The sequence below is a fragment of the Carassius gibelio genome, chromosome A16, assembly GCF_023724105.1.
Source record: "Carassius gibelio isolate Cgi1373 ecotype wild population from Czech Republic chromosome A16, carGib1.2-hapl.c, whole genome shotgun sequence".
Classification (NCBI taxonomy): Eukaryota; Metazoa; Chordata; class Actinopteri; order Cypriniformes; family Cyprinidae; genus Carassius; species Carassius gibelio.
The window spans coordinates 17,856,443-17,878,947 of NC_068386.1; the positions used below are offsets into that span (position 1 = coordinate 17,856,443).

At 39.4% G+C, this 22,505-nt stretch overlaps 1 protein-coding gene across 1 annotated transcript in view; it reads left to right on the top strand.

Moving 5' to 3' along the window:
• Nucleotides 1-22,080, top strand: part of LOC128030888 (rap guanine nucleotide exchange factor 5) — a 58,052-nt gene extending 35,972 nt beyond the window's left edge. The window contains exons 4-18 of the mRNA XM_052618965.1: nucleotides 11,176-11,254; nucleotides 11,799-11,943; nucleotides 12,257-12,354; nucleotides 12,797-12,827; nucleotides 14,633-14,711; nucleotides 14,904-15,053; nucleotides 16,009-16,106; nucleotides 16,697-16,813; nucleotides 17,092-17,270; nucleotides 18,428-18,518; nucleotides 18,732-18,782; nucleotides 19,035-19,122; nucleotides 20,111-20,175; nucleotides 20,501-20,555; nucleotides 20,810-22,080. Coding sequence (XP_052474925.1) covers nucleotides 11,176-11,254; nucleotides 11,799-11,943; nucleotides 12,257-12,354; nucleotides 12,797-12,827; nucleotides 14,633-14,711; nucleotides 14,904-15,053; nucleotides 16,009-16,106; nucleotides 16,697-16,813; nucleotides 17,092-17,270; nucleotides 18,428-18,518; nucleotides 18,732-18,782; nucleotides 19,035-19,122; nucleotides 20,111-20,175; nucleotides 20,501-20,555; nucleotides 20,810-20,928 — 1,445 coding nt within the window. The 3' untranslated portion in view covers nucleotides 20,929-22,080. The remainder of the gene's footprint in view (nucleotides 1-11,175; nucleotides 11,255-11,798; nucleotides 11,944-12,256; nucleotides 12,355-12,796; nucleotides 12,828-14,632; nucleotides 14,712-14,903; nucleotides 15,054-16,008; nucleotides 16,107-16,696; nucleotides 16,814-17,091; nucleotides 17,271-18,427; nucleotides 18,519-18,731; nucleotides 18,783-19,034; nucleotides 19,123-20,110; nucleotides 20,176-20,500; nucleotides 20,556-20,809) is intronic.
• Nucleotides 22,081-22,505: the final 425 nt, after the last annotated feature.

Sequence of the window (22,505 nt, forward strand, 5' to 3'; positions counted from 1 at the left end):
TGTGTGTGTGTGTAAGTGTGTGTGTGTATACACACAAGAGTGAGTACACCCATCACATTTCAGCAACCATTTTAATATATCTTCTCAAGGGACAATACTATAGAAATGAAACTTGGATATATTTTAGAGTAGTCAATGTGTTGCTTGAATAGCAGTATATATTCACTATCCTCTGAAAATAACTTAACATACAGCCGTTATTGTCAATATAGCTGGCAAATAAAGTGAGTACACCCTAAGTGAGAACATAATCGCATGTCCTATTCATCATGTTCATGTTTTTGTCTGCTTGACAGGACCATACAAATTTGTGTATCTTGTATTAGAGTCGTTAAGATTTGGTTCTTTGAGTACAATTCTCTCATACGGACCACTGGATGCTCAACATCGCACCTCATGATAAATAACTCTCTGAGGATTTGAGAATTAGAATTGTTGCTTTCCACAAAGATGCCATAAGCTATGGGAAGATCGGTAACACCCTGAAACTGAGTTACTGTACAGTGGCCAGGGTCATACAGAGTTTTTCCAAGATGGGTTCTTGGAATAGACCTTGCAAGGACCTTACAAGTCCTCGAGCATGGCTGTCATCGCAGAAGGAAACCTCATCTTAAGCTGGCTCACAAGAAAGCCCGCAAACAGTTTGCTGAAGACAGCCTGTCCAAGAGCAAGAATTATTGGAACCATGTCCTGTGGTCTGATGAAACTTGTTTGGCTAAGATGATGTCCAGCATGTGTGGCGATACTCTGGTGAGGAGAACCAAGCAAATTCTGTCTTGCCAACAGTAAAACATGGTGGTGGTAGCATCATGGTCTGAGGCTGTATGAGTGCGGTTGGTGCTGGGGAGCTGTGCTAGACAACAATGGTGCTCACACAAAATATTTACACTTTGGACACAGTTTTGACATGTTCACTCAGGGTGTACTCAGTTTTGTTGCCAGCTATATTGACAATAATGGTTGTATGCTAAGTTTCAGAGGATATTGCATCTACAGTGTACTGCTATGCAAGCACATTATAAAATATATCCAAGTTTCTTTTCTAATATTATTGTCCCTTGAGAAGATATGCCAATATGGTTGCTGAAAGATGAGGGGTGTACCCACTATTGTGAGATACTGTATATAGAAAGCAAACCTAACCTATTTTTAGAACAATTAAGCGTTTTAATGAGACATAATTTTTCATGACCATTAAGCTCACTGCCATGATTATTTGTTTTAAATTGTATCTTTTTAAAATAATTCTGGTTCACATTCACATTAAGACGCATTTGTTTAGATTTAAATACATGTAAATTAAAAGGAGTACAACAAATGAGTCCATGATGGATAAATACAACTTATATAACAATATATAACAATATAAAAACAATATATATATATATATATATATATATATATATATATATATATATATATATATATATATATATATATATATATATATATATATATATATATATATGTATATATATATATATATATATATATATATATATATATATATATATATCACATTACAGTAATGGGAATATTTATTTTGTGTTACAGTAATGATAATAAGATTTATTTATTTTTATAGAAATGAGAAGGAGATGCATTTTGTGGTGCAGTAATGAAAATTTGAGTCCAGCTATGTTTGATTATACTGATTGGACTTGATTAGGAAAGCCACACACCTGTCTATTTAAGACGTTACAGCTCACAGTGCATGTCAGGGCAAATGAGAATCATGAGGTCAAAGGAACTGGCTGCAGAGCTCAGAGACAGAATTGTGGCAAGGCACAGATCTGGCTAAGGTTACAAAAAAAAATTCTGCTGCACTTAAGGTTCCTAAGAGCACAGTGTCCTCCATAATCCTTAAATGGAAGATGTTTGGGACAACCAGAACCCTTCCTAGAGCTGGCCGTCCAGCCAAACTGAACTATCGGGGGAGAAGAGCCTTGGTGAGAGAGGTAAAGAAGAACCTAAAGATAACTGTGGCTGAGCTCCAGAGATGCAGTCGGGAGATGGGAGAAAGTTGTAGAAAGTCAACCATCACTGCAGCCCTCCATCAGCCGGGGCTTTATGACAGACTGGCCCGACGGAAGCCTCTCCTCAGTGCAAGACACATGAAAGCCCCCATGGAGTTTGCTAAAAAAAACACCTGAAGGATTCTGTGGTCTGATGAGACGAAAATAGAACTTTCTGGCCTTAATTCTAAGCGGTATGTGTGGATAAAACCAGGCACTGCTCATCACCTGTCCAATACAGTCCCAACAGTGAAGCATGGTGGTGGAAGCATCATGCTGTGGGGGTGTTTTTCAGCTGGAAGCACAGGACGACTGGTCCATACTCACTGTATATATGTATTTGTGTGTGTGTGTGTGTGTGTGTGTGTCTATATATATATATATATATATGACACACACATCTGATCTAGATCCACTCTACACTCTTGAAAACGTCTAGGAAAAGTGTCAAGGTGAGCTGTAGTCCTTCATTCTTCAGATATTGACAAATGCACCTTGTTTTATTGATAGTAGAAAAAATGAGCTGGAGAAGTAAAGTTTGAGTGAGGTTAATCTTCTGATGCAGAGTGAGCCTGTTAATGAGAATTCTTGTGAAAGTGACTTTGTAAATTAGCGCGTCTATGTGTGTGCGCGTTTGCTTGCAGCTGCTGATTGGATGATTAGATTTAGTTGAACTAATTTAGCACCATTTCGAGTTGCACAGCACAACAAAACTAGTTCATGAAAATGCACACTTGCACATGCAGTGTTTCAATGATTACAATGCGACTGTTCAAGTTTTATGTTCTTTCCCAGGTGTGAGTGAATGTGTTTGGTAAAAGTGCAGCTTTAACCCTCTGTGATCGTGTTCTATTGTGGTATGTACTGAAGAACAAACTCCTTAACTCTTGAAAAACATATTGTATGTTTGCAGGTGTAGTATAATTACATAAACATACTATATCTGCCATGTTGATGTAGTCTTCTGTGTCCTTTGAGTCACAGCAACTTAAAGCAGTTTACTGAAAAATACAGTTCCCTTTCAATACTTCACTCGTACTGCGTCGAAGACGCATATGGGAAAAACCCCTTTTTTTCTCCTGAACTGAAGCCTTATTCAATCACGCAGTGAAACTGCACAGCCATTGGATCGTGCAGTGCTATTCAAACAAACCAATGGCTTGGCAGCGGTGCTGCACGAACCTATGGCAGAGAAGCCCGCCAAAGCCCGCCAATATGGGCGGGGAATCTGGCTATATATTGCCCGCTTCGCCACAGGAATTCAGATTATTTCTCCTTCAGCGACGACGTCACATCGCTTCGCTGATCTCCGCTGAACTGCTCGCCGTTGACACGCCTCGCACTGGAACGCGACTGCCGGTCCCCACCGCAGATTCATCGCTTCCCTGCGGCCATCCGGTGAGATATATTGAAAGAGCAAATTTCTCTAAAAGAGCCTTTTTCTACGGCGTTGTTGCAAATGCCGTCTCGTCATTGCAGCTCGTGCAGAGCCCCTCTGCACGCTGATGACGGGCACAGCGAGTGTGTCGCGTGCTTGGGGAAACCCCACGCTGACACAGCACTCGCGGGGAATTCATGTTCTCATTGCGAGAACATGAATATCGCCTCTCTGCGCTCGCGAATCGCTTTCTTTTCAGAGAGCGATCTCGCTCCTCGCGCCCTCCCTTTTTCTTCCTCCCGCGAGCCGGTGAGGAAGAAAAGGCGGGGCAGAGGATTAAAGCAGCAGGATGAAAGCGAGCTCACGCCGGCTCAGCCCCCGCGTGCCTCGTTTTCTCCGCCCAGAGGGGATTCCCCAGTCCTCTTTGTACAGCCAGACCAGTGTCCCTCTGCTGCCGCGAGTGATCTGGTTTTGTTTGGAGGGACTGAGGAGGAACTGCTAGAGGACAGCATGTCTCTAGCCGCTTCAGATGCTGAGGAGCTGTCGGGCTCGCCGGACCCCGCCCCCTCGATGTCATCTGAACCAAACCGCTCGAAACTCGGGATGGACGCCGAGCTTATCCGCGTTCTCTCCAGGGCAGTGGATGAGCTGGGTCTGGATTGGTCTCCTCCAGAGTGCATCTCTGCCCGCCAGCAGCTATTGGATGGAAAGCCAAGGCCAACCATCCGTCCAAACCCTGCAGTACGACGTCGGCGCTCGCCGGGCGTGCCTACTCATCGGCAGGGCAAGCAGCCACGGCGCTCCACTCTATGGCGGTGCTTCAAGTCTTCCAGGCCAAACTCCTCGCCGCCACCGACGAGTCTGGCCCAGATGTCGCCACACTCAGGGAGCTGAGAAGTGCAACAGACTTGGCGCTGCGTGCTACCAAGAGCACCGCCCAGGCCATTGGGCGCTCGATGGCTAACCTGGTCGTCTTGGAGCGCCACTTATGGCTCAACCTTACGGAGATCAAGGATGCTGACAGAGCCCAGTTCCTAGACGCACCGATCTCCCCCAGCGGCCTCTTTGGCCCGGCGATAGAGGGATTCGCCGAGCGTTTCACAGAGGCGCAGAAGTCGTCCCAGGCAATGCGACACTTCCTGCCGAAGCGCGCTTCATCTGCTGCCAGTCGCCCCAGACAGGTGCCGATTCGTCAGCCTCCTAAGCAAGCGCCAGCTGCTACCACCGCAGCCCAGCCGGTGAAACCCGAGCCTCGACACCGTTCTCGCTCGGCCACCAGACGGTATCAGTATCCCAAGCGCATGGGACCCCGGCCCAAGATAGTGCTGGACCCTGCGCCGCCGCCGTCATCCTGATCAACAGGAAAGAAAGAGGAGGGGGCTAAGTCTCGCCACAGCCGGACCACCCCCCAAACTGCCCCGTGTGTTCTGCCGTCCATCTCCAGATGTCGACGAAGTTGTTCCTGCTGCAAACAATGGGCCCTTGTTAGCGCCCAGACAGCAAAGCGCTGTTATAGTGCAAAAAAATAAAAAACACACTCCTTCACAAAAAGTGAAGGAGTGTTCCTTCTTGGAGAAGGGACGATCCCCCTCCACGCTCAAGGTCTATGTAGCAACTATAGCGGCGTCACACGCCCTTATAGCAGGCCAGTCGGTGGGCAGAAACGACTTAGTCGTCCGATTTATGAGAGGTGCCAGACGGCTTCATCCGCCTTGCCCTCCCACCGTCCCTTCTTGGGACCTGCCCACGGTGCTGAGAGCCCTGAAGGGGGCCCCCTTTGAACCGCTACAGTCCATAGGCCTTAAAGCCCTGTCGCTAAAGACCGCTCTGCTATTGGCACTAGCGTCTGTTAAGCGTGTGGGTGATTTGCAAGCACTTTCGATAAGCCCTAATTGCCTAGAATTCGGGCCTAACGACTCGAGGGTCGTCCTGAAACTGAGGCATGGCTATGTGCCAAAGGTGCTCTCCACACCTTTTAGAGCACAAGTGGTCACCCTCTCTGCGTTACAAAACACAGAGGAGGATCCAGGGCTGAATCTACTTTGCCCAGTGAGGGCTCTAAAAGTCTACATAGAGCGTTCTGCGCCAATAAGACGATCAGAACAGCTCTTCATATGCTTTGGAAACCGCACCAGAGGGTTACCGGTCTCTAAGCAAAGACTTTCAAGGTGGATTGTTGATGCAATCCAGCTAGCCTACTCTTCTTTGGGCCTGCAAAGCCCAATTGGAGTAAGAGCCCATTCGACGAGAGCAGTGTCCTCGTCTTGGGCATGGTCTAATGGTGTGACTATCGCAGAAATTTGTGAGGCGGCTGGCTGGAGCTCGCCGTCCACATTTGCTAGATTTTACAATCTAGACGTCCCGGCGCTTCATGCTAGGGTACTTTCTGTGTGAAGGTCACCTTCTTGTTCCTCATTTGCATGCTCTTGGCCATTCTTGCCCAAGGCTCAAAGTCTACTCGTATGCACTCGGTCCCTTGGCTACTGAGGCGATACGAACACGGGATGATCAGGCTAGGCCAGACGTAACCTCATTGAGCTTATTCTGCCCCTAGTTGCTATTATCATATCTTGGTTTAACAAATCAAGTTTGATTGCGTTGGTCGTCCTCCCTTCTTAGCATGGCGTGATTGAACTGGGTTCCCATATGCGTCTTCGACGCAGTACGAGTGAAGTATTGAAAGGGAACGTACTCGGTTACTAACGTAACCTCTGTTCCCTGAAATACGGGAACGAGTACTGCGTTCCTTGCCATGCTAAAAAGGCTGCACAACTCAGTCGTCGCTTCAGTCGAAGTAACCTGAATTCCTGTGGCGAAGCGGCCAATATATAGCCAGATTCCCCGCCCATATTGGCGGGCTTTGGCGGGCTTCTCTGCCATAGGTTCGTGCAGCACCGCTGCCAAGCCATTGGTTTGTTTTAATAGCACTGCACGATCCAATGGCTGTGCAGTTTCACTGCGTGATTGAATAAGGCTTCAGTTCAGGAGAAAAAAAGGGGTTTTTCCCATATGCGTCTTCGACGCAGTACTCGTTCCCGTATTTCAGGGAACCGAGGTTACGTTAGTAACCGAGTACGTTTTACTCTCTCTCAAGCCATTCTAGGTGTATGTGTTCGTTTTTTAAGAATCTCCCCACCGAATGGGGCATCAGGAGAGGTCACGTTATTATAACTCGTTGTGGTTTTTTATTTAAACTGATTGACTGTCCACAAACAGAATATTAATCCACAAATAGCAGGTTATAAACCTGTTGAAATAGAAAGATGGTGTAAACAACATTAGCCACATTGACATACATAATACACCATAAATTCTGAATATACTAACATGAATAAAATATAAATGTCAATATAATTAGGGTTTAAAATTCAACGACTAAACAAAGCACATATCTCTAAACACAGAAATACACAATGTAAAACACATCAAACCAATAGCCCAAAACCACAAAGGTGTATGTTGGTCTAAAGTGAATTCAGTGATTGTAATTTTAAATCGTGACGCTGTGCATAACAATCCATTACCAATGTAAAGCGATTGACTACATTACCCATCCAGCACCACAACCAGAAGGTGCTTATGTAACAGTGAAACGCTCCAAATTCAAATATTTATTAGAATATAGTAACGGATACTATTGAGCTGACAGCGTTAAACATCAGACTGCAAATAAGGAGGAAAGCGGACCAGATGAACTTATTGTGAAAATGGCCATAGAATGTCAGCAGGTGCAGTACGTCATCTAGTGTCTTGACTGTTTTCAGAAGTCATACTCATTTGACATATTCTGTTGTGCATTCTGAAACAGCGTTGGAAAGTATGCATATTTGGGCACAGTATCTGTCTGTGTGAGTGAGCGAGCACCATTGGTGGCGGTGTGTACAGCTGCTCGCTGCAGATTACCATAATGATGCGAGCAGTTCAGTAGAGCAGAACGCACAAAGCTCAAGGAAGTAAATGTGAAATTAAGGACAAATTTACAACAGTGCCAAGGCAGCACACTCACACCGCAGCCTGCAGGAAGAGAGCCACTAATAGGATTTACAGCTTATGGAGGAATCCCGCTGTCACTATACACTGCTTCAGAAAACACTCAACTCATTCATGATGTTCTACTCCTCTCCATTCCACCCTCCTTCCCTCCAACTTTGCTCTGAATTGGAAAAGCCTAATTTAGCAGTATTGGAATAAACATAAGAGTGCCTTAAATCTGACTGTGAGAAATGGCAGCAGTCTATTTGTTTGGCTCGGTTTAATTACATTTTCAGGGTCTCTTAAGGCCTGCATTTGCACTTACCTCTTTAGTATTACCACACAAAATCACTAGCACTTTATATCTCTTCTGACTTATAATTGCACAATTCTTTATATATACTGTGTGTGTGTGTGTGTGTGTGTGTGTTTAAAGTCTAAATCTTATCCATATTTGTCAGATGTATGCTTAAAAGAATGTTTGCATCTTTTGAAGGCTTATAAGTAGTTCATAATGATTTGAGGGACAAATCTGATCTGTTTCATTACCAGTTATGGAGGTATATTTGATTTTGGTGATAATGTTTATTGATCCTCTCGCCGATAAGGTGGATTGGTTTATTGTATTTTTGCATGTGTTCAGTGAATGTAATGTTTTTTGCTGTATCTAATCATGGATCATTTTCTCTAATAATGATTATAACTTCGCACTTCGAACCAAAAGCACTTTGAAAATAATTTTTGTGTGACTCACTGATAAAAGATTAACCTCTTCTTCAAAAAAATTTCACAGTATTCAGATTTTTTAAATGCCTTTTAGTTTCATTACAAAATGTTATGATTTGAGTAAGAAGTTTAACTGAAAAATAAACAAGTGAAGCAAAACATTAGGTTTTGCTCAGTGTTGTTACATTTGTTGGAAGGTGTTCAGAATGTATGATGACTGCATCTAAATTACTCACAAGCCAAAAACAGATTATGAAATGATCTGCAATTCAGAGGCTTAGATGTAGAGATTCTGACGATCAGTAGATCAGATGAGAATATCGATTGATGTCTGTGAGAGCAAATGGTGAATTCAAATTCATGCAGAGCAAATTAAAGTGGAATGAACAGTGAATGCACATCATTGGGGCCTTACCAGAGTAATAGCGTGTTTCAGTGGGATCAGAAGAGAGGGCAGGCGTATTAAGGGCCATTTAATGCTCTGCTCTTCCCTTTTTTCACTTCTTGCTCACTTTTTCTGTATTTTGTCTCTTTCTTTTGTCTCTGTATTATGAGTGTTAAGATATAGTGGTAAGGGCTCACTAACCACAAGATCCATGAACCAGCAGAATTTTTACCCAATAGCAAGACAGCTGAGTCCAAGTGGACTGTCCCAGTAATATGTTTATGACACATGTCAAAGTTGTGGAATTACTGCTGAAATTACTTGGAGCAGTGTCCATGTTTTACAACCTAATTCGTAAGTATACTTTCAGTACCTAACGTCTTACTAGAACTTAAAAATCACATAGTGACCTAAAAAGTCACTTGTAAATGTATAAAATTAATTGCAGAAGTAACAAAATATCAAGTGTCATCTGCAAACTAAATGATATTAGACCTCAGAATGAGCTGGAATGTGCACTGTTGAATTACAATCTATAGATCGTACTCATATTGACTGAAAGATCCGAAGCGTGTGCATAAAGACTCGTTTTAGAAAGCTTGCGATCCCAAAACTTAGAATTACAGTATTTCAAGATATATGTCTTGACAAGTATTCATGCAAACATAATATGTTATGTCTTAAGTGAATGTTTGGTTAACTGTTGGGGAATAACATCTGATGTGTAACATTATATTAGATCCATGCATTACAGTAGGTCTTAATACAGGACGTCTGTGTCATTAATGTTAATCGAACAGTAAAAGAAATGAGGAAATCACTTAATGCTCTTGATTTGAACTTCTTTATTTGTAATGATTTTTATTTTTTATAACTACAATTTTTTTTTTTTTTTAAATGTGCTCATTGTGACTCATTTTGCCAGCACAGGTCACATATATAATAATAATAATTATTATATATAACAATTTAGAATATTAGTTGTAATTACAAAACAAATAATAAAAAAAAAAGTTTTTGGAAGAAGTCGTCTTTGCTAACCAAGGCTGCACTTATTTGATCTATACAGTAAAATTGATATAGGTATAAATATTGTGAAATATTATTACAATTGAAAATAAATGAACAACATTTGATTTTAAATATGTTGTAAAATGTATCGCTGATGGCAAAGCTGAATTTTCAGCTTTGCCATTATATCAATATTTTTTTATGAACTTGTGAAATGTTGTGGTGCTTCATATTTTTGTGGAAACTGTGATTATTATTATTATTATTTTCCAGGAAGTCAAAAAAAAAGCATTAGAAATATAAATCTTTTGTAAGATTATAAATATCTTTACTGTCACTTTTGATCATTTTAATTTCCTTGCTGAGTAGAAAATTTTATGTCTTTATCTTTATTTTACTTATGATAGTGTACCACAAAAATATTACCAGCAAACATTGTAAATAAATAAAATTTCTCTATACTGTGTGTGTGTGCGCGTGCATGTATGTACATATATATATATATATACACACACACACACACACAACCATATTATAGTATAATATATATATACCTCTTTCATTATTATTATTATTTTATTATTATATGCAATGCGCTTAACATATAATTAAGCGTAATTAAACGTGCGTAAAAATGTTTCACTTGAATAATGAGTTGATCAGATCTGTTTAGATCCTGTGTACCGCTCCTTTTTGAATTTCTCATCTGAGAGCTTATCATTCTGTAGGATACTGTTGTTCTATTAAGAATTATTGTCAGTAGATGAAATAATGGAAACAAAGAATCCCTTCATTTCATATGAGGTTACATTAAGGTGAATGATAAAAGGTTCTTTGTCTTTTCCAGCATGAAATAAATCTCTTTAGCAAAGTTTACACAGCATATGGTTGAATGTGGCTCTTTACTATACACAGAGGAAACGTTCTGTCATTCTGCGAGGCAGATAAGTATTCCCGTCATTGCTGTGGTGTGGGATTAAAAACATTGGGAGGCTTGCTCAAGGTCAGCACGCACCAAGCGCTCGATTAATTCAGTCATACTTTCACAGCGAGATGATGTATGAACAGCGGCACTGAATGCTTCCGGGCAAACACAACTCGAATTAAAGTGGTGCAATACTAAAGTGTGAAAATGTAGGGGACAGGGGGTCAGGAGAAAATAGAGAACAGAAGAAAACAAACAAGAGCACATGTAAACTGCCTGTTTGGTTTGATTCAGCTGTGCTGAATTTTTCATGATGCGACAGTACCTGCACCAGAGTCTTAGCTTTACTGTCTCAATGTAGCTGCAATGATTTACTTTGTGAAACCCACAGGTTTTAAGGAATAGTTTGCCCCAAAATTAAATGTTGGCCAGTGTTTAATCTTTTTTTGTTTTTTTGTTTTTTCACACACAAATAAATTGTATGACTTGAAGACTCGGACTATAGCACTTAAGTCATATGGAATGATCATACGATTCTTTTATGCTTTTTTTGAGCCCCATCCACCATTATTATTTGAAAAAGAGCAGTATGAACATTCTTCAAAACGTCTCCTCTGACAAAACGAATAGTACTGAAATGACATAAGGGTTTAAAATCTTAAAAGCATTCTTCATTGTGAAGTTTCTCCAGAGTTTTTCATGATTTTGTGTTGCTTTCTTACTTAAATGTCTAATATGTGTTACATGTTCTGTTCATTTTCAGATAATCTATTGGATGACTTCCTGCTGACGTACCCTGTGTTCATGTCCACCAGTGACCTGTGCCAAGCACTACTCGGTCAATATCCTTCTCATGATATGAACACATGCTCTCTTATGCTTCATTGCTGATGTTGTTTTTGCTATAACAGTTGCCTGCATGCTTTTTTAAATGTGAGCTGTACAATATAAAGAACCACTTAAAAGTTTGGGGTCAGTCATTTTTCATGTTTATAAAAGCTGTCTCTTATGCTAACCAAGGTTGTATTTGTAACTGTTTTCCTTTTTAATATATTTTAAAATGTCATTTATTCCTGTGATGCAAAGCTCAGCATCATTATTCCAGTCTTCGGTGTCACATGATCCTTCAGAAATCCTTCTGATATTCTGATTTACAGCTCTGTTACACATGTTCTTTTACATGATCTTAACGATCTACCTGGCGTTAAACCACTTAACAAATTCCATGCTGTTTAGCCGAGGGCACTCAATTAATTCTCTGTTACCGAACCCCTTTTAATTTAACACAGAGAATTCAGCCGCAGGCATTTCCTCCTTGCTCTGAACTGTGTCAGAGCAGTCTAGCGTGCTGGAATAGATTTTATGCCTTAACTGCTCCTGGTCCACCTATTGTTCAAAGAAAGGCAGGATGAAAGAGGAGCGGAGAGACACTCTGCTTAGGAAACGAAAAGTGCTGCACCTGCTGTCCCAGTGGAGCTCGCTGTGCACAGACCTGCCCCGGGACAACGAGCATGCCAAACTATTCCTCAAGGTACGGATGGAGAGAAGGGAGGGAATTATTTTTAGAAAATACAAAAATGCCACCACCCCTACAGCACTTGATTCCTGAATGCTACATAATGAGTGAAGATCACAAGATTATTGCTGGCTTCAGAGGATTTTTAAATGCCCTCAGACATTTTCATTAGCATACGCGACACATGAACATGTATCTCAGTGAAATGGTGCACACTTATCCGTTTTTGTTATTTAAATAAGTGAAATGAACCAGATTTTTCAGTTGCCACGGCAGTAAGTTATGCCCCATTTGCAACGTAAAAATGTGTTCATTTTAACATTTGTAGACTCTGTACAGATACGTTCTGGATGATCTCTATGAGTTTCCCTCACTGGAGAAGGATCTAAAAGAACTTCAGAAACTTCTACGGATGCAAAGGAGACAGTGAGTCACCACATTGCCACAATCACAACTGATGTTACACACTCAGTTTTATTAGGCTTAAATCACCCATTTCTCATTCATAATGTCTTGGTTATATATGGTAACCCTCGTTTCCTGAATGAGGGAACGGAGATATCATGTCGGTGACCGACAAATTGGGATATCGATTCAATATACGAGCCAATGCACATCGGCATGAAATTATTGCATCCAGTGCAGCTGATTTCCTCCTTCAGGGAACGAGGGTTACCATACATAACCGAGATGTTCCCTTTGATGATTCAGGCCTGATCTGAATGAGAAAAGGCTTTTTACGACCGTTGGGAGATGCCATCTTGCAGAATTTATATAATGGCACATTTATATTACAGGTGATTCCTTTGACTCATTCTTCTCTGTTTCTTTTTGTCTCGCTCGTCTTCCTACCCCTATCATCTCTCAGCACGGTAGATGAATACTCTCCGCAAAGGAAGGTAAGAGTTAAGACCATCTATTGTATTACCTGCACAGAATCTCTATTAAGCCTTCTCACTGTACTTTGATTGAACTCCTTGTGTTTTATTGGGGAAAGCTTGTTCAGAAATCACTATATTGACACTTAAGAGTCATTGTATTGACACTTGCACACGCTTGAGGCTTTGTGATTTAAAAAAGCAAAAGCAGTGCATTTCAAGCTTCGGTCACTTCTATCATTCTCACTTCAACAAAGAAAAAACTAAAGAAAAAAACAAACTCCATCCTAAAGTAAACCTAAAGTTTCAACCACAGATTTTAATAGAGAGCTTTTCCAGAATGGGCTTAAGAAATATTATAAAAATGTTAAATATGAGCCCATTCACACCAGGGACAATAATGATATCTTTAAAGTTTTAATTCCACACCACGACTATAATAACAACACAGAAGAGCGATATAGCTGGAATCACTTTCAAAAGCCAGTCAGCCTATCAGAACCCATCCTGCTTTAAAGAGCTCAAACATTTAAAGGGATACTCCGCCACAAAATGAAGATTTTGTCATTTTTCGACCCGTAAAAGCTTTGTTCATTTTCAGAACACAATTTAAGATATTTTGGATGAAAACCGGGAGGCTTGTGACTGTCCCATAGACTGCCAAGTAAAATACACTGTCAAGGTCCAGAAAGTGTGTAAAGCATTGGCAGAATAGTTAATCTGACATCAGTGTTTCAACAGTAACGTTATGAAGTGACGAGAATACTTTCTGTATTCAAAAAAAAAAAAAAAAAAGACTTCATTCAACAATTTGTCTCATCTGTGGAGTGACATGGGAGACAAAGGAGGAGGGGAAGTCATGGCCTAATGGTTAGAGAGTCGAACTCCCAAGTGAAGGGTTGTGAGTTTGAGTCTCGGGCCAGCAGGAATCGTGGGTGGGGGGAGTGCATGTACAGTGCTCTCTCAACCTTCAATACCGTGACTGTCGTGTGCAGTTTAGATGGGTTAGACGCAGAGCACGAACTCTGAATCTGGGTCACAATACTTGGCTGAATGTCACGTCTCTTTCACTTTTAAATTTTTGCATTAAAAAAGTCTTCATAAAGTTATGAAGCGACGACAATACTTTGTGTACGCAATTTTTTTTTTTATATTTAACAATTTTTAACAATTTGTCTCTTCTATGTCACAAATTGTTGAATAAAGATTGTTGAATATATATATATATATATATATATATATATATATATATATTTTTTTTTTTTTTTTTGCATTTTTTTTTTTTTTTTTTTTGCATTTTTAAATGTATTTTCATCTCTTCATAACATTACTGTTGAACCACTGATGGCAGGTGGACTATTCTGATGATGCTTTTCAATACTTTTCTGGACCTTGACAGTGTATTTTACTTGGCAGTCTATGAGACAGTCACAAACTTCACTGTTTTCATCCGAAAAATCTTAAATTGTGATCTGAAGACGAACAAAGCTTTTTCGAGTTTGGAACGACATGGGGGTAAGTGATTAATGAGAAATTTTCATTTTGGGGTCGAGTATCTCTTTAAAGCTTCTGCTTTACCTATGGATTTTCTGCTGCTAGTATATATATATATACACATTAATTAGATTTCATCTGTATTTAAATTTATGTAATATTTCCGTTAATGTTTTGTTTTAGTTTTACTTAACAATAACACTACTCATTTTCAAGACTGAGATGATGAGTTGTACAGTTTCAGGCTTTCACCGTTTTGTGTGTGTATGTGTGTGAGTGTGTGCATTTCTCATAAACAATAATATTCTCAATGCCACACATTTATGTTCCAGAATAAAGCTCTCTTCCATCAGCTGAGTCTAAAGGAGAACTGGCACCCTGTGAGAGGAGCTCAGAGGGAGAGGAAGGAAGGTAAGCTCATCAAATATTCCCTCATATTTCTCTCCTGTACACTCTCATAGCGTTCTGACTGCCTGCAGAGCTGCTGGAGACCCACGGCAGGTTGTTTATGAATAACAGCACATGATAATCTTATTTTATAGCATTTTTTATGAGAATTGGTGGCAGATTCATGCGGTGTTGGGTGTGTGTGTTTCTCCTCAGTGCTGTGTCATGTGTATGTGACCATAGACTCATACGTGAGTGTGAGGACCCACAGTGAGGTGTCCGTGCAGGAACTGCTGAGCACTGTGGCTGAAAGGTTCGACTGTGCTGAAGACGACATGGTGTTGATGGCCGTCACATATCCTGGAGGTCTGAGCAAGTTCATTCAACTGTCTATTTTCATATTGATTGACATAACTGCAGCTTTGTGTTTATGAGACATCCCTGTCTGCTGGGGTGCCATCATGCTTTTAAACAAGTTATTATGGTACAACAGAGCTTAAAGCTTGTCTTAAAGGCGCTGTATGTAATTGTTTTGACTGTTCTAAAGCATTAAAAATACCATATGTTTGCAGATATAACAAGTTCACATACTTGTTTCTTCGAAAAACAATGCTAAAGCCAGTTATTCTACTTTGAAATGTGCATTCAGTGTCAAAATGTCTGCCTTTGTTTTGGTCTATGCGATTTCACCCACTGCCGATTTATCCAATAGTTCTTCCACACACTGGGTTGCCAGGTGGCGGAAAACACAGCGTACTGCATTTTTCCTGTTACGTGTTCTCAATCTGGCAACTCCCATGAATGTGGAGTTTGAGGACCGGAGACAGGGAAAGCAACTTTAGCCAATATTTTGAATTTGGAGTGCAGTATCCATTTCAACCTAGCTGTCCAAAGTTTTTTTTTTTTTTTTGTGTGTGTGTGATTAATGAAATAATACATTTTTGTTATTTAAAATCGTTATGCAACATACTTATGAAAATAAACGGTAGAATTTATTATAAAATATAAAGTCATAAAATTCTAAAACTAGAGGGCTATTCACATTTGAGTCAAAATTGAATTTTTAAAGATAACCCCTTCAGCAAATAATACACCATTTTTTAGTGGTGCACTCACTTTTGGCATGGCCTCAAGTATTTTGTAAGAACTCTTTTATTATTTAACTTTTCCCTACTGCGCAATTGGCTCTTGGGAGTAAGTAAATAATTTCTAAATACATTTTTAGTTACCTGATTTCTGTTGTAGCTCACTGTTTACCCTTTTGATATTCCCTGACATTGACGCTTTCTTTCCATCGTTATTTCTCTCTCTCTTTCTCCAGAGAAGGTTCTGCTTCAGTCAGATCAGTGTGTGTTCTCGTCTTCACTCAGTGCCACTGAGAGGCTGCACGTCTGCAGAAGAGACCTGACGGAGATCGTGGTGAGAGTCAGAATGCTGTTCTCTGAACTGCTCTTAAAAGAATCCTGCTTTCCACACCATTAGTTCAAGTCAACACACAACTGTACTTGTGCACACAACTTGCATTCTTAACTTTTCTTGCACCAAAGTTCCTGCCAGGATTTTATGCCAGAAACAAACTCTTTGCAAGTATAAAAATAAACTTGAATAATATACAAAACCTTACATTACCTTCTCTTATGCTGGATCAATTTGCAGGATATCCAATAGTTGTTGATATGCAAATATTGGGAATCAAATATGCTTATGATTCTAATGTCTATGACAATTTGTGATTGACCCACTTTAGCTTAGTATTCATAACTGGTCTGGGTCAACAAGGAATATGCGTTTATACAAAGTATATTCATCTTAATTTAAATTTTAATCTTAATCTTAATGGGCGGCAGTGGCTCAGTGGTTCATGTAGGTTGTTGGTGAATGTGAGGCAACTTGTAAAGCGCTTTGGATGGCCATGGGGTCTGTTGAAAGCGCTATATAAATGCAGTCCATTTACCAATTAATTTGAAAAGATTAATTACAATCAGGATGTCTATCTTCTGTTGTCCCAGAGTCCCTTCACTGATAACAGGCAGCAGAGCTCAGTGAAGATGCTGAGCATGAACACGTGGGATGTAGCCGTGTCGCTCACCAACTGTGACTGGAGTCTCTTTAGTATCGTGCATGAGGTAATGTCTGCACATTTCCGACAGTGCAGCACTAGAGAAGGTGTCCTAGAAAAGATATCAATGAAATACAAACTAACTGAGTTAGTTACATTAGACTCAAACACAGTTGCTTGATGTAATATCAGTCTGGAATGAAAGTAAATATATACAATGGCAGTGATCATTTGAAGAACAGGGCTGGCTTGTAATCAAACACACTCAATAGTTTTGATTCCAAAAAAGAACTGCCAACAATGTTCAACAACCTCAGAGCCATGACATTTTACTTTTCTCTGCAGCAAGAGCTGGTATACTTTACACTGAGCCGAGACGTGAGCGCCGGCCACACGATGGCGCTGGAGCAGCTTTTGCAGCGCAGCAATGAGACTCAGCAGTGGGTGATGACTGAAGTGCTCCTGTGCCCAAACCTCTGCAAACGTGTGCAGCTCTTCAAGAAATTCATCAAGATCGCAGCACAGTAAGTGTACACTTAGTCTCAGCCTGAGACGTCACGCCCACAGACCGTTGGCTAAACGTTTAATGCAAATGGGACACAAAAGTGGAAACACTTCAGGAGTGCCAAAGTCGTCACCGGATTGGTTGAATTCTGCAGGATTTCTGCACGACATGTGGCGCGTTCTTTAGTGTTCCGCCTGGAAACAAAAATACAGTGGAAGAAATAAGAAAGCGGCCGTGTTTACAACTGTGATGATGAGCGCTCATCAGGATCAACTAAACGCTGGATTTTCTAAAGTATGTGAAATATGTAAAGTTCACGGCATAGAATCTTTATGGGTGCTTTCACACTAGCACCCGGAGTCGATTGACGTCAGAATTCGGTTCGTTTGGATGATGTGTACGCTGTCTTCCGTACTCGGATGCGCACCCACGAACCGTACCCGAGTCCGCTTAAAAACAGTGGTCTGGGGTACGCTTCATGTGAACTCTGGTACGGTCCGCTGCTTATGTGAACACAATCGTACCAAATCACGGAAGTGAACCGCTTTTAATGACAAATTAATTGATGAAAATAGTAATGTTATGAGTAATGAGTTATGTTATGGATTTGCCGCCTTCTCCTGCGCTGTTGTTACCAAGCAACGGGGTAAACAGCTGATGGCTTTATGACGCAAGCGAACCGCGGTTCGGACTCAAATATTATAATATGAACACAGTCCAGCGGGGGCAGGGGGAGGGGGGAGCAACCGAACTCGGGTTCGGACCAGGCAAGTGAACCAAGTGTGAAAGCACCCTAAAATACGTCCAAGAGTTTTACACACCGGTCTGTTATTTCGACGACATTTCTACGCTTCAAAACGTGATTATGAACGAAATGAACTGTAGTTGGTTGTTTTACATGTCGGTCAAACGCTCTCATGGGCGGGCCTTGGCCAATGAAAGCTGCCATGAATTCCAGACCTTCAGTCTAATCTAAAATAATCCCATATTTTAGCTGAACGACCATAGCCCTACAAACATCCACCTGGCAACTCAAAACATCCTAGCAATCACATCAACACCCTGACATTGTGGAAGAAAGTTTCTCCTGAAAATTAAGTTATTTGTGGTTGTATTTCGTTCTGTTCAAATATTTCAAACAATGAGCACGCTTATGTGATCTTCCTTTCTTTTTAGCTGTAAAGCACAGAGGAACCTGAGCTCATTCTTTGCCATCATTATGGGACTGAACAGTCCTGCTGTCAGTCGACTCACTCAGACATGGGAGGTAGGAAGACACCATCTCTAGTGCACAGAAAAATATTACTATCTATGTGGAAGTTTGTAGTCTTGCAGTTTTTCGTCATCAGTCTTTATGATGTATTATGTATTATGTTTTAGAAGCAATAAGTGCATTGCAAACTCTGCGAAACTGGAACTGTACATTGGCTTCAGTTCTAAAGTTTTTTTTTTTTTTTTTTTTACCTGTCCTCATTTTTAGAAAGTCCCTGGGAAGTTCAGGAAGTTGTTCTCCGAGCTGGAGAGCTTGATGGTAAGTGATTGTCTCATCACAATCTTAAATTGCCTCCTGCTAGTTCACCTCCTGCTACAGAATTTTGTGCCGTTTACGGCTCATTAGGACATAATATATGAAGCCGTAATCATATGGGAGCCTCTGGCCTCCAGGGAGGAAACAGTAGGTGATGTTACAGAGGAAGAGATTTGAGTCTAACCAGATGGTTTCAGTGTAAAATAAAACAAACCCGCAAATATGTACACATGAATGCTTTTTTATGACCCCCAGGACCCTTCTTTAAATCACAAAGCCTACAGAGATGCCTTCAGGAAGATGAAGTCTCCCAAGATCCCTTTCCTGCCTCTTCTTCTGAAAGGTGCAGAAAAGCAAATTTAAGATACACAACATACATGATTAATAAATATTAATAATCTGCATGTCACACCGTGTCCTAACCAGCCAGAAGCTATTTATCTCACTGAACACGAAACTGCTGTTTCATATGAAGCGAGCACAACTGTTCCAAAAGATATTTGAAGATTAATGTTGCAATGGAAAAGAAGTAGCCAGAGATTTTATTTTGTACTGTGAAATAATAATAATAAACAAAACATAACATGTACAGTAGAGCAGGGACTTATGTGGACAGCATGATTGGAGTCTAGCATATAAAGCAGGTTGTTGACATGACATGGTATTTTCACTGTCACACAAGATATAAATGAATATATTTAGAATTTTCATAATTTTAATCTTAAATATTTTTGAAAAGATGACAGCTAATTTTGTCAAAGTTTGTCTCCATAATGTCCTACGGGTCATGTGGGGAATAATATTATTCATAATTTCACATTAAATAAATAACACTAAATGTAAGTAATAAAGTGTCTAACAATAAAGATAAATCTCTCTTATGCTACTTGTATACTTTTTTTTTCTTCTTTTTATTTTTATATATCACACCATGGGACAAATGTAATTTACCGTTTAATAATAAAAGTTAATTAAAAAAAAGTTTATTTTCTCAAACATCAGACTTCAAACTACATAAATATATGGAATAAAAAAAAAAAAATAAAAAATAAAAATACCAAAATAAATGCTTGGATGATTCAAATATTATATGTAGAAAAATGTATTTATTTTGGACTACTGAGATTTTGCCGTGGACAGAGCTACCAATCACAACACAGCAGAAATAAAACAAACAAGCTATTGACAAAATGTTTGATCATGGCTGTTTTGAAAAAAAGAAATAGCATTTATTGCCACGGATCTGGTTAGGACATGGTGAGACATTCTCCTTGAGAGACTTTTTGCCAAACTTATGTGTAATGACTTCTAAACAAATTCTATCTGAACAGATATTACCTTCATTCATGAGGGCAACAAAACATTTCTTGACAACCTAGTCAACTTTGATAAACTAGTAAGTGAACAATTAGACCTTATAGAGGCATTTATATTTTTATTTTAAAGCTAGTTCACCCAAAAATTAGATTTTCATCATTTACTCAACCTCACATCATTTTAATCTTGTATGACTTTCTTTTTTCTATGTCACCGAGATTATTATAATCTTATAATAATATATATATATATATAATTTTTATTTATTTTTTCCATACAAGTTTGGAGTGACATGAGGGTAAGTAAATAACCCTTGAATCAAAATTTTTGGGCAAACTATTCCTTTAATGTCATGTCCCATCAAGTGAGCAAGATGAGCTAATGTGAGTGTATTTTATGTGCAGCACATGATAGCAGACACATTGCGCATTATCAGCCAGTGTCGGACAGATCACATGGGTAAGTGCTCAAATTACACAGATAATAACTGTAAAATAATGCTTTCCTTACCATGCTGAAGTGTAATCTCGGCCCAGCTAGAACATCCAATTAAGTTGCAAATAAATGACAGTTTTTAACATGTTTTCCACCTGGCCCTCAAATTTCTCTCTTCATTTTAAGCCCGGATAGCAGAAAGTATTATACACTCAGAGTCATCCTCACTACTGAAGTGTTGGTTCCTATAGGGTATAACAATGATTTGTGTCCATCAGGAAACATGCTGTCGCAGAAGGACAGCATAGAAGTGAGAACGTACATCAATTACCTGCACGTCATCGACAATCAACAGACTCTGTTTGAGCTCTCACACAGACTTGAGCCCAGGACATAAATGATGGAAGGACATGATGTATCCTAAATCCACTTCAGAAGACAGGACAGCATCCTTCTAACTGAAGGCTGTGATGAGTGAGTCCTCCACTAGAGAGAGACACACTCACACACACTAACCACACAGGATAGAACAGTATTGCACAGCCAAAGAAGCATCCGCCAGTTCAACAGTGTGAAAGGAACAAAGAAGCTGAATCATGCAAGACGGTGAAATAGAAAACTGGCTTCTGAAACAGGAAGAATTTACAGAACTGTTATAACAGGAAACATCACAGTGGATCCAGTATTCTGTTTGTTACAGTACAGAAACATCACCTTGGGAATTCAAAAGTTTTCATACACACCTTCACTCTGTAGTGTAGGGCAGATTTTATGAGAAAATAATAGACCCATCATTATTCCTACGTAGTCCAATTAATCTGCAATGTGAAGTACATGCACAAATCACAAAACAATGTGATGCCTTGATCATGACCAACAAACAGTTTATAGACAATCAGAAAAATATTCCAAGGCAGCACACTGTATTTTAGCTGCAGAATTGCTACCAGAAGCAGTAAGTAGAAGTCTAACAGATTTTAAGATAAATAATTGGTTTTAAATTATGGATGTATTTTATTGGAAAGGCCATACTGAAAATAACTGAGCAGTGGTTCTTACACTAGATGGTGCTTAAAAAAAGCAAATATGTAAATTTCTTGTATAAGTTGTTCTTGGACTTGTGAGACATTGAGCTATTTATTACACAACAAGCTTGTCCCTGATTCAGAAGGGAAAACAAAATGCAAAGAAAATCTGTAATTTACTGTAAATGTAATCAGATGGTCTGAAGGATTTGGTGACACCATTGATTGACCAGTCTTATAAAGCCTGTGAACTCTGTAAATACTAAGACTTAAAAAAAAAAAAATAATAATAATAATAAACAGGCTATACAGCAATAGCAAGGTGTACATCTCACCCTCAGAGAAAAAAAAAAAATGTTAGCAGTGATTGACTGTAGCTGCGGTTTGGACAAGTTTTCTTCACTAAGAGCCTGACATTAAAGAATAATAATAAAAAAAAAAAAAATAAATAAAACTTGTGAAAGTCCGTTTTTTATTTATTTATTTATTTATTTTTTGCTTAATATTTTAATATCCTCCTGAGAACCATTAAATAAAATAAAAAAGCTTTGTAGATTTTATGTATTTTATTTACGTCATTACATTGGTTGGAGCATAATAAACATATAAAGGAAAAAAATAAAAATAAAAAAATAAATAGGAGAAGTCTAATAATGGGAGTAATAACTTAATAAATAAATAGGAAATTGGGAATATTGATCTATAATTTCTTTCCCTATTGACTTGTGTTTCGCCTAATTGCCTGGCGCCCTCTAAAGATGTATGAAAATGATGCCCCGTTTCACAAAAAAAGTCATATTCTGTTTTGAAACCTGTAACATTTTCGGATAAGTTTTTTTTTTTTTTCTTTTTTTTTTCTTCTCATTATTATTATTATTATTATTTTATGACAAACAGTTTGAAAATTTGTCCAATTTTAAATTTACGAAATATTATATTCCCCTAAGAG